Source organism: Typopeltis vanoorti, chromosome 11, assembly GCF_054136105.1.
Source record: "Typopeltis vanoorti isolate ZY-2024b chromosome 11, IOZ_Tvanoo_1.0, whole genome shotgun sequence".
NCBI lineage: Eukaryota > Metazoa > Arthropoda > Arachnida > Uropygi > Thelyphonidae > Typopeltis > Typopeltis vanoorti.
Window position 1 is genome coordinate 107,557,215 of NC_143559.1, and position 14,889 is coordinate 107,572,103.

At 36.4% G+C, this 14,889-nt stretch overlaps 1 protein-coding gene across 2 annotated transcripts in view; it reads left to right on the plus strand.

Moving 5' to 3' along the window:
- The window catches only part of LOC150101918 (sin3 histone deacetylase corepressor complex component SDS3-like), a 151,808-nt gene that overhangs the window by 69,390 nt on the left and 67,529 nt on the right, over window positions 1-14,889 (plus strand). Inside the window, exon 6 of one of the 2 annotated variants that reach the window (XM_090400938.1) lies at window positions 8,013-8,083. In XM_090400938.1, the coding sequence (XP_090257064.1) occupies window positions 8,013-8,083 (71 nt within the window). The remainder of the gene's footprint in view (window positions 1-8,012; window positions 8,084-14,889) is intronic. The other variant, XM_090400939.1, reaches the window with a different exon arrangement.

Here is a 14,889-nt window from a genome sequence, read left to right on the forward strand (position 1 = left end):
GGTGAGAGTGATCATGCAGTATTCACTTGGGAAATGACTAAGTTTATGAATGTTCAATTCAGAAAAGGTTACATGCTGAACTACAAAGAAGGAAATTATGACCAACTGAGGAGTATACTTAGTTCAGTGGAATGAGATTGGTTGCTGAATGGGAAGAATACTGACAGTGGATGGGAAGCATTTAAACAATACTTAAAAAATGCAATATCAGAATGTGTTCCGAGAGTTCAAAGAATAAGTAGGGTAGGAGTCAAATGGATGTGTCATCTTATTAAGCAAGAGATTCATAAGAAAAGGATGATGTGGAAGGAATACCTTGTGCACAAGGATGATGTGCATTATGAAAATTATAAGCAGCAGGCTAGAATAGTCACAACTGTTGTACTGAAAGCAAAGTCTGAGTATGAAAAGAAACTGGCTCTGCATGTTAAAGACAATCCACAAGAATTCTATTGATATGCTGCAAGTAAAAAAAAGAATGAATATGAAAGAATAACTCTTCTAAATGCAAATGGCCTGAGGGCTACAGATGTAGAAGAAGTTGTTCATCTAATGAGTGTCCATTTTGTTAAAAGCTATCAACCTGGTGTATGCGACATCGAGCTCACTGCTACCTCTTCACTGGATGAAGAAACTCAGGTGTTTGAGGATGAGGTATTAGAACTGTTGTACAAACTGAATAAGAATTCAGCAATAGAGACTGATGGGATGTCAGCATGCCTGCTAAAAGAGTGTTCAGCTGAACTGGCTATTCCTTTGACCAGGCTGTTTAACATGAGTCTCAGAACAGGGAAGATTCTGCAGGAATGGAAAGAATGTATGGTGGTGAAGATTTTGGAAAAATTGGTTAAGGCTCGCATGGGTTGACATTCAGAGATTCACTGTCAATGGGTTGATAGTGAATCTCTACTTTGCAATGAGCAACATGGGTTTAAAAAGGAAAGTCATGTTTTAGCAACTTGCTCATATTCTATAACAATGTTACTATTGAGCTAGACAAGGGGAATGGATATACAATGATACTTTTGGATTTTGCTAAGGCTTTTGACAGAATACAGCATGGTAGACTGTTGCATAAATTGGAGACTATGGGTTTGGATTATAGAATATTAGCATGGATAAGAGGATGGCTGACTGACAGATATCAAAAAAAGTGGTATATGGGGGATGTGAGTCTTCAAGATTTAAGGTAACCAGTGGTATACCACAAGGACAGTGCTTGGTCCACTGTTATTCAATTTGTACATGAATTGGGAAGGATTTGACATGTGACATACAACTATTTGCTGATGATAGAAAGAGTGGTGGGGAAATCAGGTGTGCTGTTGATATGCAGTACTTGCAGAATGATTGGAATACGCTGTAATTGTGTTTATAGGAAAATGGATGTCAATTCAATGTCAGTAAATGTAAAGTTATGCACTTTGGCATGATTAGATATCCAGTGTCATATTATATTGGTGGGATTATGCTTGAAGAAACTGATGAGGCTAGGGATCTTTGAGTGTTATTCAAAGATTGCAAATAGAACTCAAAAGATAATTGCAATGCTGAAATGAACGTTCACATCTAAAGATAAGGATGTCATTTTGCCTCTTTACAAGGCCTTGATAACACCTCACTTGGACTATTGTGTGCAGTTCTGATCTCCTGGTTTCTGTTGTGATTCTGATCTATTGGAGAGAGTGCAAAGGAGAGTGTTAAAAACGATATCAGGATTATGGACTGAAGACAGATTGAGAATTTGTAGACTGCAGACACTAGCAAACAGGAGAGAGGGGCGATATGATTGAGACTTACAAACTTCTGAAAGGTTCATACAGGATTTCAATTTATGGAGGGTGGGGAAAGGACAAGAGGGCTTCCTTGGAAGCTGATAATGAATGACACTAAAACTGGGATGAGAGCTAGATTTTTCTCTCATAGGGTGGTGTGTGATTGGAATGGATTGCCATTGGATGTTGTGAGTGCAAGCAGTGTGAATGAATTCAAAAATAAGTATGATAGCTGGTGCTTGTAGTATGTGGCCTCCCTTGATTAGTCCCTAACTCTCTGGAGGTCTCTCTTAATAATAATAATTGTTTAAATCATTAGAGAAGGCCTAACATAACGAAAGGTAAAATTGGTGATTGTTGGAGATTTAAAAAGCAGAGTAAGAAGTTAATACCAAGCATAGAAATGTATTGAGAATGTTTGGAGAACAAAGCCAAGCTAATAATAATGGTTGATAAAGTGTCTACTGAATTTTTGTTCAGGACATGGAATAAACATCATAAATTAAATTCCATGGTTAAACAAGGATATGGGCAGGTTCACTGGTTTTCTCCAATGTTTGTCTTCATTTGTATAATCACATTATGAAGAAAAGGGACATTAAACCTCATATTAAAATTGGAAATGTTAATCTCAGCTCTTTACTTTATGCAGATCTGTATTTATGCTCTCTAATAAATCCAGTACAGATCTGTAGTATTCCTTAACTAAATTGAATTAACTGCTGTAACAAATTTTGTATGAGAATTATCAATAAAAAAAAAACATACCATGAAAATAAGCAGGAACAATGAAAACTTCATCTGCATTCTGAATGACAAACCTGTAGAACAGGTAAAACATTTTAACTACCTAAGGCAATTTTTAGTGATGATTGTAAATGAAATATAGAAGTATAATAGATGCTAGAATAACCAAATCTGATATAGTTCAGTTCAAATGAGTAAATTTATATGGAATAAGTGAGAAAGTAGTCAGAACACTGAACTAGCTATATACAAGATAGAATTCAAAGCAATTTTAGCTCAAAGGTCTCAGAGTTTGGTTAGAAATAAAACTTAATCAAAAAAAAAAAAAAAAAATTAGAACAGTGGCTTCAATGGCAGAATTATTTTTTAAAATGAAGATATTGGTTAAGAAACTTGACATTGTTAGCATTCGGGAATGTGGTAGTAAAACTGATATCAGCTGATATGATCATTAAACAGAACAGGAGAGAAATGATTAGCAAACAGTTGCTTGGTGCCATTATTTTAGGAAAAAAGACCAGAGGAACTGAGTGGGTCTAGGCTGATAGGTGCATTTTAAAGTGCTTTAGAAGGCCATAATACAGGGTGTCCCAAAATTCACACAAGAAATAATTTTGATAGAAAACACAGGTTTTTAATTAAAAATTGCAATTTCTTATTGATTCATAAAGTATACAGTATAGGATTATGCATGGAATGGCATATCGGGTAAATGGCCTCCACGGCTTTGCTGGCACATACGCACTCTTTTGTCGAAATTTTCCATCATCGTTTTGCATAAATGTGGCTGAATTTCGTTGATACGGCACTCAATTTCCACCTTCATGGCATGGGTGGTCGTGGGCTTGTTGGCATAAACCTTAGACTTCAAAAAATCTTAAAGAAAAAAGTCCAACGGTGTTAAGTCACATGATCTGGGTGGCCAATTCTGATCACCAAAACGGAAAATTACACGACTAGGAAATGACTCATGCAGTAATTGAATTGTTTCTCGAGCTGTGTGGCACCATATTGTTGAAACCACATGTCGTCCACATCCATATCTTGCAATTTAGGCATAAAGAACTGGATTATCATGTCGCGATAGCGAGCACCATTAACTGTTATTGCCTTACCAGCTTCTTCGAAGAACAATGGACCGATGATGCCTCCAGCCCAAAATCCGCACCAAACAGTGACATGTTGTGTGTGCATTTGTTTCTCAACAATCACTCGTGGATTTTCTGAACCCCAAGTACGACAATTTTGTCGATTAACGAAGCCATCAAGATGAAAATGAACCTCATCTCTGAAGATGATTTTATTCGAAAAATAAGCATCCACTTGTTGTTGTTCCATAATCCATTCAACGAACTCTCTTCGCTGTGTGTGTGGTCAGTAGGCGTCAGTTCTTGAGTCAATTGAACTTTGTAAGCATAAAGATGCAAATCCTTTGTGAGAATACGCTGTAGAGAGCTTCTCGAAATGCCCAATTCAAGACCACGGTGCCGAATTGATGTTCCAGGACTCTCAGCAATACTCTCACGAACTGCTTCGATGTTTTCTGTTGAACGACTTGTTTCAGGATGGCCAGAGTGTATAAGATCACTAATTGATCCAGTTTCCTTGAATTTTTTAAGTAATCTTTTCACAGTTGATGAAGTTAAATCACTATTCCGACCATATTTTGTACGAAAATTGCGAACTGTAGCTGCCAAACCTTCATTATTTTTAAAATATTGCTCAACAATGAAAATGCGTTGTTCTTTCGTGTAGTGCTCCATTTTTTATAACCCTGAACTGTCAGCTGTCACGCTGTCTTTTTTTTCTCGTTGGCAACACTTTACCGCCCAAATGGCGCTAAATTTAAATCTTGCAAGAATTTTGGGACACCCTGTATAACATCTGATAGTACGGGAGTTCTGACAGATATGGATTTGTAGAAAATTGCTGATAGGAAGTTAGTATTAACATCAACTTTTCATGTTGGACTATCATAGTATCCGGTACACTCCTTGATTATACGTATCAGGAGTTTGATGATGATATTATTCTGAAATGTGTTCTGCTTTCCAGGTCTGTAATTTCTTGCTTAAAGCTGCAGTTGTGTCTGGCTATAAAAAGACATCTTGGAATAGTTGGAATCATTCCTTAATGTCATTAATGGAAGGAAAGAAATTAAAATAACACTTCTTGATACAGTTCTTTTCATGGGTGATGCAGCCATTTTTAGTCACATGCACATGATGATTGAATATTTTGTGCAATAGAAGTTTTCTAACAAGCAAAGAGAAATAAATAGCCATATATTTGCAAAGTGTTTTAATGAGTATATCTACGTTAGGTTTCTACAGTATCGTTTCATATCTGATTTTATTTATTCCTCTTCTAACTTGCATGTTGCACTGGAAATGTGCCTTTCTATCTCTATTCCCTCCACATTATCTTATGTGGTTCTTGCTCAGCAATGGCATTTATCTTAACCTGATTAATTCTGACTTGAGTTGTGCATTCCAATGCCACTCTTTTCAGTCACCCTTGAAATGTTTAACTCCCCCCCCCCCCTTGTAGTTCCTCACGTCATGAGGATGTATCAAGATTCCTTCCAAGTTTATAACTCCCTTCTATGCAATTTTATATGTAACCTTCCCAATAGAATTCTACATGTGCCTGGTTACTTTCCCCATCAGAACTGGATGTCTCTACATCAGGATTACATGGTTCAATGGACTTTGATGGTAACATAAAATCCAATATATCCTTGATCCACAAGATGTCCTTTTGTCTCATGCTATCAAAGATAATTATCCCTTAGCAACTTCATTAATTCCCTTTCTTATTTTCACACACTGGTTTCTCTTTCTGATTTATATACCCATAACTGAAATATTTTATAATAATTCTTTTGTTGTGCTTATTGTGTTTGTCAGTATATTTCACTTCCATCTTCCTCTCTATCCCTGTACCTGTATACAGCATTTTTCATATATTTTGATTTTTGTACCTCGACATCACACTAAACAGCCTCCAATCCATTAATGTAGTCCTTTTCTTTAATATTCATCTATGGCAGACTTTGTTCTTCCACTATTCTCATCCCATTGCCTCCTTCTGTAATCTCTATCTTCCCTGAAAATACTGTATGCATCATATTCTGTTTTCTAAACATATTATTATTATTACGGGCAACTCCAAGGAGTTGACAGACTCATCGAGGGAGGCCCTAACATCATGTCAAGAACAGCTATTCGTCTTTCACACAGTGTATCTATCATACCTCGCCTTAAACTCATTCACGGTCATAGCACCCACAACAGACTCTGGCAGCTTATTCCACTCATTTACCACTCTCCAAGTAAAGAAGCTAGCTTTAACACCCCTGTTAACCACATTTTTGCCCCGCTTCCATGTATGGTCCCTAGTCCTCCCACCACCAGCCCTATTCTCAAAAATATCTTCTGGATTAATCTTATAGAAACCCTTCAGTAATTTGAATGTCTCAATCATATCACCCCTTTTCCGCATATCAACCAATTTTTGCAACCCACAAATCTTCAATCTGTTCTCAATGGTTCATTCCACAGACCTGTCGCCATCTTGGTCGCTCGTCTCTGGATCTTCTCCACCTCCTCCCCATCAAGAAGAAACCCTGGCATCCATATCTGGGCACAGTAGTCCAGATGGGGTCTTATCAGAGCTCAATATATCGAACTCATTCCACACATCCACAAATTCCACACCACTCATCAAACATAATTCATGCATAAATTCATTAGCAATTAATGCCCTCCTCCTATACTCTTCACTATCATGCCGTGGCAACAAACTCACCATCCTAACTCTCTCACTCTTTTCTTTTGCTACCTCAAGCAGTTTCTTCACATCCTCACTCATAGCCTTTTTGTTTCCTTTCAAATCATTTGTACCCATTACCACTATCAGTTCCTTCACCTGCTGTTTTTGCATTCTAATTGACTCATTTACATTCTTTACAGTCGCACCGGGTTGGTACGATTTTGTTAAACTCTCAACTAACACACCTCTTACTAGGGAATCTCCATACAATACATGCTCTTTCATTTTGTTTACACTCACTATCATTCCCTTATTTTTTCTATCATACTTTTGCCGATTATTAGTCGGTACGCTTGTTAAAGATTTTTGTCAACGTTCCAGTTGCTGGTTTACTCCATGTATCGCTCTGCATAATATAGCTATTTCACTCATTGCGTCAGTGTCATCATTTTTATTTTCCAATGATTCATTCAATCGTTCTGTATGCTTAACTTCATTCTCTCTTACAATGCCACTCTCACAGCTATCAGGTACTACTTGCAAATATCCTCATTCACACCTCGAATATCGCTGTTATCTAGATTCTCACTTTTGACAATGTTATCACTCACACGACCTGAAACACCTGTAAATCCTCACATTCTTTACACTTTTTTGCACACATTCACTCCACAATCATTGTTTAACCAGACTCCAACCGCTCTCCTCTATGCATATATTTCGCAAATGGTACACTGAATCAAGTCTTTTAAGTTAAGATTTTCAGACAAATATGGCGACCTGGATGCCATCTTTGTATTTCTCTTTATGGGAGCCATGTGCACAGATAATCGATCTATCAATTTACTATTAAAATGCTCAAAAAACACACAAAAATCACCCAGACACGTTAAAATACTAAAAGTGAACAATACCATGTAAATACTATGCAAATTCAGCAAATTTTACTCAAAATATCACTTATCTGGTCAGGAGCTATCCTCAGACACTACACACTATATAGCCCTCTAGTGTCTAACCTCCAACTTATGAGCATATCACCAACTTTTGGTGATATGCTCCCCTTTCAATTAGGCATATTATTTATGCCAGTAATTCTTGATCGATTTCACTAAGACCCATTAATTCCTGATACCTCAGGCATTGATGAACAAGAATAACAGTTGATCCTCAGACTAACATGTATCTTTATTTCCATTATTATCCATTCTGTTCTTCTCACTTACTTGCCAACGTTCATCTCTGTTGTCCCTTTGCTTCCTGCAACACTTGTCATTGTTGAGAAAAGAAATATCTAATCTCTTAGTGTTTGTTCAGTCCCCCCCCCCCCCCGATACACATCTTTGTACCACCATCCCTAGGTTATGCACATTTTCACTTTTGAAGTCACTCACACATATGTTAATTATGTCACTTCATCCTTCAACAGTCTCCATAATTGTTTAATGCCAACTTTTGGTGATACAAGAATCCTGTTGATACAACTCTTTCTCTCATTTAGAATCGTTTCACACAACCACATGCCGTCTATACAATCTTCCCATGTGCTTATCACTCTCCTTCTCAATTCATAATATAAGTATGATATAAGCACAAATTGTTGTTAATGAAATTAGCAACAGAATATGGTCAGACATTCAAAAGATTCTCTTTGTCTTCATTATTTTTATTTTCTATGTTTAACTGCTCTTTGTTGTAATATTCTATACCTTTAACGTTATGTATCCCAGCTGAATTATCTATTAGATGAAAATGATATTCTTGAAGATCTGAAAGTGCTAAATAAGGTAATTTTTGTATTTTTTGAAAATGAAACAGAGATGTTATTAATATATAACTGTTACAAATATTGATATTAATGCAGTTTACTCTCATTAACAAACTTGTAGGAACCAAATGAAAGGCTTATTATAGTGGGAGATTTGTCATAATGAATTATTTACCTTTATCTAGCATTGATATCCAGTTTATCATAACACGCGTTGACTACAAGTGCAGATTGATTGCATTATCATCATCAACACCGTCATACATTCTCACCAGATACATTCACCACTTCACCAGTCAAATCGTTCCATTCACTGTTCTGTGAGAGAAAAATCTAGCCCTCACCCTGTTTTTAACTGCACACAAACTCAACCTCCAAGGATTTCTTTTCCCACCCCACCATCACTTTCTTTATAATAAAAAATTCCACAGTCAGTATCCCATAACACCTTTTTGAGAGTTTATAGATTTTATCATATCTCTCCTGTTTACCAGTGTCTGCAGTCCACATACTTTTGATGTCTTCTCATGATATATATTCCATAATCCTAATGTCTTACATAATCCTAAGCTTTGCATTCCAAAGGATGTATGTAGAACTATAAAGCAGGTGATTGTGATAGACTGAGAAGATAGCTTGAAACAGTGCCTTGACATGGAAAATCCTATGCTACAGGAATCAATCAGCAGTACATGGGAAGCTATATCTGACTATATCCCTAGACTTAGAAGAATAAATTACATGAGAGTTAAATGGATAACTAACAATTTAAAGCAGGAGTTGCATAAAAAAAAGAAAATGTTGTGGATCTTATGGTATGTTATGGGATAAAGAGCTGGCTAGGAAAGTAATGGCTATGGTGAGGAATGTGTAATCAGATTATGAAGCTAGCCAACACGCCAAGGGGAAATCCAAGAGAATAGTAATGCTATCAAGTAAAAGAAACAATCACCATAAAAGAATAATCTTATTTAAATGCAGAAAGGTGTCAAATGCTTTAGAAAAAGCTACATTGTTAAAATATTCACTTTAGTAAGGTACATACCATGCAGATCCCATTAGCTATCTGGATGCTGAAATTTAACTAGATAAAAAAATATATGTAGATAAGTTAGAGATATTAAAGGTATTGCAAGAGCTTATTTCAAACACAGCTGTAAGATTGGATGGGATGTCAGCTTGGGTGCTGAAGGAATGTGAAGGGATGCTGAACCAGTTCCTCTGACCTGTTATTCAGCTTGAATTTCAAAACATGCATGATTGCAGACTGATCTGAAGAAATTGACACTGTGCGCTATTAATAGTAATTGCTGAAGTAGTCTGTGAAGCTTGGGGTGATGATAATTGTAAGTTAAATTGTCTAAGGTAGTTATCATGTTTGATAACTTCAGTGTTGATGAAAACAGTGATGTGTAGGAATAAGGAAGTTATTCTTCCACTTGACAAGGTTATAATAAGACTGTATCTTAACTTATGGCCAGATATCGTCACTTGAGTTCTGAGAAAATAGCTCAAAAAATCCAGTTGAGGGTACTAGATGATAGCCAGTCTATGAATTGGGCACATGAAAAGAGACTGATGTAATGTGTTCTTCAGAGTTTGAGTAATAGAGGAAAGAGAGAAGATATGAAGAAGCATATAAGTTGGTAAGGGAATCTTATAGACAAGTCCACGTCTATAAGATTTCTTTTATTTCTTTAAAAGAAAGATCATCATCTACATGAAAAATTTACATCGTTACTAACTTCTTATCTACAATTTTCCTCATGATCAGTCTGTTACTTGTCAAGACTCCAATATTATCAGATCTGATATTTCTATCGTTTAAGGCACTTTGTACCGTATCAATCCACCTATATCTTAGTCTTCCTCTGGGTCGTTTTCCTTCCAACCAGACAGAGAACACTTGTTTTGCTAATCTTTCCTCGCCCATTCTGTTTAAATGACCATACCACCTGAGAGCTAATCTCAGGTGGTATGGTCAGCATCCAAAATGTCAGCAGGATGTCATCATCCAAAAATGCTAATGCATTTTTGGATGCTGACAATGTCAGTTTCTTTACTAATATCCTCGTTTTTAATATGATATTGCCATTGTTGCCATCTGTTCACGACTCTAATTTTTCTCAGGATTCTCATATCTGTGATCTATAGTCTTTAGTCAGGTGTTTTACTTCTGACCCAGCTCTCAGATCCATAAGTTAAAATGAGTTTGAACACTAATTAGAAGAAACACACGTATAAACCACAGTGAAAATTATTTAATTGTAAATATTTCATCGTAAGTATCTTAGGACATCATCAGTACAGTATTTAAACAAAAATTAGGAATGACATACAGTTAGGGTGCATGATTACAATAGAATCTCATGAAAACGTGCATAACGTGCTAAAGTAGTAAAAAAAACGTTAATTATTTAACACAGTTTTGTATGATAATTTCCCATAATTTAGGAATAGTAAGAACGTCGTTGCGGTTTAGGTTTGGTCTGTGTAGTAGGGCTTCAGAACTTTCTTTGTATAAACGTTCATGTTTAAATAAAGATCTGTGTAAAAGTTTAGCCTTTTCCCAATGGATCCTATGGTTTGAATTTTCAATTCCGTGTTGAGAGAGGCCAGATTTCTGCGGTTTAAGAAGACGAATGTGGTCTTGATGTTCCGAGATGCGTTTCTGAACAGACCTACCTGTCTGTCCAAAGTAAGATAATTTGCATGAGCATGGAATCTCATAAACACCAGGTAACATCAAGGATGAGAATTTGTCCTTAGGAGAAGGTAATAAGTTGTAAATTTGGTTGATAGGTTTGTAAGCAGTGGCAAAATTGTATTTCTTCATAATTTTAGAAAGACGTTCTGAGATGCCTTTAACGTAAGGTATGGGAATCCTATGTACTTCTTCCTGTCTGGTTTGATGTATGCAGAAGTGACTGATGATTTTTTGAGTTGTTTTTGGGATTATATCCATTTAGGATGGCTGTATTTTTGATAACTTCTAATCCCTGGTTTAAAGATTCTTCAGAGGAGCAGAATTTGTGTGCTCTGGAAACTAGTGATTTAATAATGCCAGATTTCTGAGATGGGTGATGAGCAGAAGAATTGTGAATGTAGAGACCTGAGAATGTAGGCTTGCGAAAGACGGAAGTGGCGATGGAACCGTCTTCTTTTCTTTTGATGTGTAATTCAAAAAAGAGATACCCTGTGGAGATTCTTTTTCTAACATAAAGTTGATGCGATGATGAAGAAGGTTAATTTTATCTAGAACAGTTGTAATTCAGGTTCGGGATGATTCCATACTGCAAATACGTCATCGACATATCTTAGCCAAATTTTTGGTTTGGGTTCAAAAGTGAATATTTTTTCCTCAAGGTGTTCTAGAAACAAATTTGCTAGGTTTCGTTATTTAAAAGAGTTTGAACACTGTCTTGTATACAGCTAATTTTGTGTTCCGAATAATTTCTCTCTTATTCCATATGAATTTATTCAATTGACTTCCTACTATACCAGGTTTATTAATTCTGTTGTCTATTTCCATATTTAATTTACTATCTTCACTAAACATCGTGCCTAAGTAGCTGAAATGTTTTACTTGTTCCACAGGTCCGTTCACAATGCAGTTGACATTTTCAACGATTCTGCCTATTTTCATTGTCTTTGTCTTTTTGATGCTGACCTTCATACCATATCTATTACAACAGTTATTCAATTTAGTCAAGGAATCTTCCAGACTCATAGCAGATTTGTTGATAACTATAACATCGTCTGTAAAGCACAGAGTTGACATTAACATCTCCAATTTTGATATCGTGTTTAATACCACTTTCCTTCATAATGTGATCCATATAGATAATGAATAACAGTGGGGATAATGTACATCCTTGACTCACCAAGATTTAACATTAAACCATCTTCCTGTACTTCCTTCAATTTTAACTGCTGCCTTACAACTCAAATAAGACTAAGTATTGCTTGATATGATGTCGCATTGACATCATATAACTGTAGCGTATTGAATAGCTTCTCTCTTGGCCCCTTGTCATATGAGTTTTCCAGATCTACAAAACTTAAATGGAGATATTTGTTATATTCCCATGATTTCTCGACTATTTGTCGTAAAGTGAAGATCTGATCCTGACAGCTTCTATTTGGCCTGAATCCAGCTTACTCTTTACCAAGCTTTTCTTCCACAATTCTTCTCAACCGTGTCTCAAGTATACTTGCATAAATCTTACTAGGAACACTCAGTAGGGAAATAGCTCTGTAATTCTCACATTCAGTTTTATTTCCCTTTTTATATATGGGTACTATGAGAGCTCTACTCCAATCACTGGGAATTCGTCCTTGTGTCCAGGCTTTCTGAACTATGCAGTGCAGCCACTGTAAGACTTTTATACCACCATACTTCAGCATTTCTGGTCGAATATCATCTACTCCTGCTGCCTTTTCACATTTCAAGCCTTTGATGGCTTTTTCTACTTCAAGTATGGATACGTATTCCTGGCTGCATGCCTGGTCAGTGTTTTTTACCACTGTGCTGTCATCACTGCTTGTTTCATTTAGCAGTTTTTCAAAGTAATTACTCCATACTTCAAGGATATCTTTTTCTAATATTTTCATGTCACCTTTATCATCTCTAACTCCTTTTACAGCACTCTTTCCTCCATTCCTAAGCTTCTTCAACAACCTCCAGAATATTTTGCCATCTTCTTGATATTGATTTTCTATGTTCTTGCCAAATTCCTCCCATGACTTTTGTTTAGCTAGTTTTACACAGTGCTTAGCTTTCTTACATTTGCCTCTGTATTCTCTAAGAGCACAAGCTGACTTATTTGCCAGGAACTTTTGATATGCTTTTTTCTTTTCCTTCACTGCCTCCTTCCTGTGTAGACAATGGAGTTCTGATTTTTCTATCCTTGCAGACAACTTCACCACATGCCTCTCTGGCTGAATCAGTCAAGGTTTACTTCAAGTCTTGCCACTGAATCTGTAAAGTTTGGTTCCTGTTCTCAAACTCTTTCATTCTTTCTTCAATAATCTTTGTGTATTTTAGTCTACAGTTCACATCTCAGAGCTGCTCATCATTTTAATCGCTTTAAACTTTCTTACATGTTATTTTTTTTGGGGTGCTTAAATGTCAAAGAGCTGTATAACCGAGAGGAAACTTTTACATAGCCTTTCAAGGAATGCGGAGAACTGACCAGGGCTTCTGAACTAATGTCCAATCCTCACCTTCTCGTGATGCACCCTGTTGGGTATCTACTTGGATACTGAATGAATGAGGATGGGCTGGCAATTTGGGATTTAGCCGACCAAATTGTATTCTTATTGGTTAAACCAAAATTAAAAAATGATGGTACAATGACAATATTTCATGCCGGCTGGGGTGTTGCCCGGTTAAACAAGGTCCCCATTGTTTCACCAGGGAATCGGAGCGAACAGCGAAAAGTCAGTTACTGGAACAGATCTGAAAATACACCCCAACTCAACATCACCAGAGTAAAAGATTGATACTATCAACATAAGAAGCCTGAATGGCAAAGAAAAGGGGCTAGCTGAGGAATTAGATAAGTACCAGATCGACATAATAGGGGTGAAAAAAAAGAAAAAAACTGGTGAGATCTTTCTGAACAACAAATACAAAATATTATATTTAGGCAATGACAATCAAGGAAAGGGAGTAGCCATAGTATTCAACACAAAATACGAGGCTAATCTTCTTGAATGGCAGTCAGTCTCAAGTAGAGTGATGTAGGCAAATATGAGAATGGGGAACTGGACAATGAGACGTATTTGTGCCTATGGTCCGACAAAAGGTTCTACTAAGGTAGAAGTGGAGGAATTTTTTGAAGCTTTAGAAAAAGCAACTGACACAATGAAAAGGAAAAGTTGGTCCTTATTGGGGATCTAAAATAGCAGAGTATGAAATGATTGTGAGACATACAAAAATATTTTATGAAAATTTGGAGAAAAGAGCAAAGCTAATAATAATGGCAAATATCTGTTGGATTTCTGTTCAGGACATGGACTGGTTATTACTAACACCATGTTCCAACATAAAAATGGGCACAAATTCACATGGAGAGAAGAGGCATGGAATAACATTGACTATGTTATTGTTGATAGTGATGTTTTCTCCCTGGTGCAGGACATCAGAGTGTATAGAGGATTTGAAATTGGAAGTGATCACTATTTAGTCTTGAGAAGGATAAAATTGAATTTCATATTGAAAAGAATAACATGTAAGAAAGTTTTAAAGCAAATAAAAGTTGAGCAGCTCTCAGATGTGAACTATAGACTAAAATACACAAAGATTATTGAAGAAAAAATGAGAGTTTAAGAACAGGAATCAAACCTTGAAGATTCAGTGGCAAGCCTTGAAGAAAGCCCTGATTGATTCAGCTAGAGAGGCATGTGGTGAAGTTGTCTGCAAGGATAGAAAAATTAGAACTCCATGGTGGATACAGGAAGTTAAAGAGGCTGTGAAGGAAAAGAAAAAAGCATATCAAAGTTCCAAGCAAATCAATCAGCTTGTGCTCTTAGAGAACACAAAGACAATGGTAAGAAAGCTAAACAAAAGTCATGGGAAGACTTTGATAAGATTATAGAAAATAAATATCAAGAAGGTGGCAAAATATTCTGGAGGTTGTTGAAGAAGCTTAGGAATAGAGGAAAGAGTGCTGTAAAAGGAGTTAGAGATGATAAAGGTGAAATGAAAACAAGAGAAAAAGATATCCTTGAAGTATGGAGTAATTACTTCAAAAAACTGTAAATGAAACAAGCAGTGATGACAGCACAGTGGTAAAAAACACTGAAGAGGCATGCAGTCAG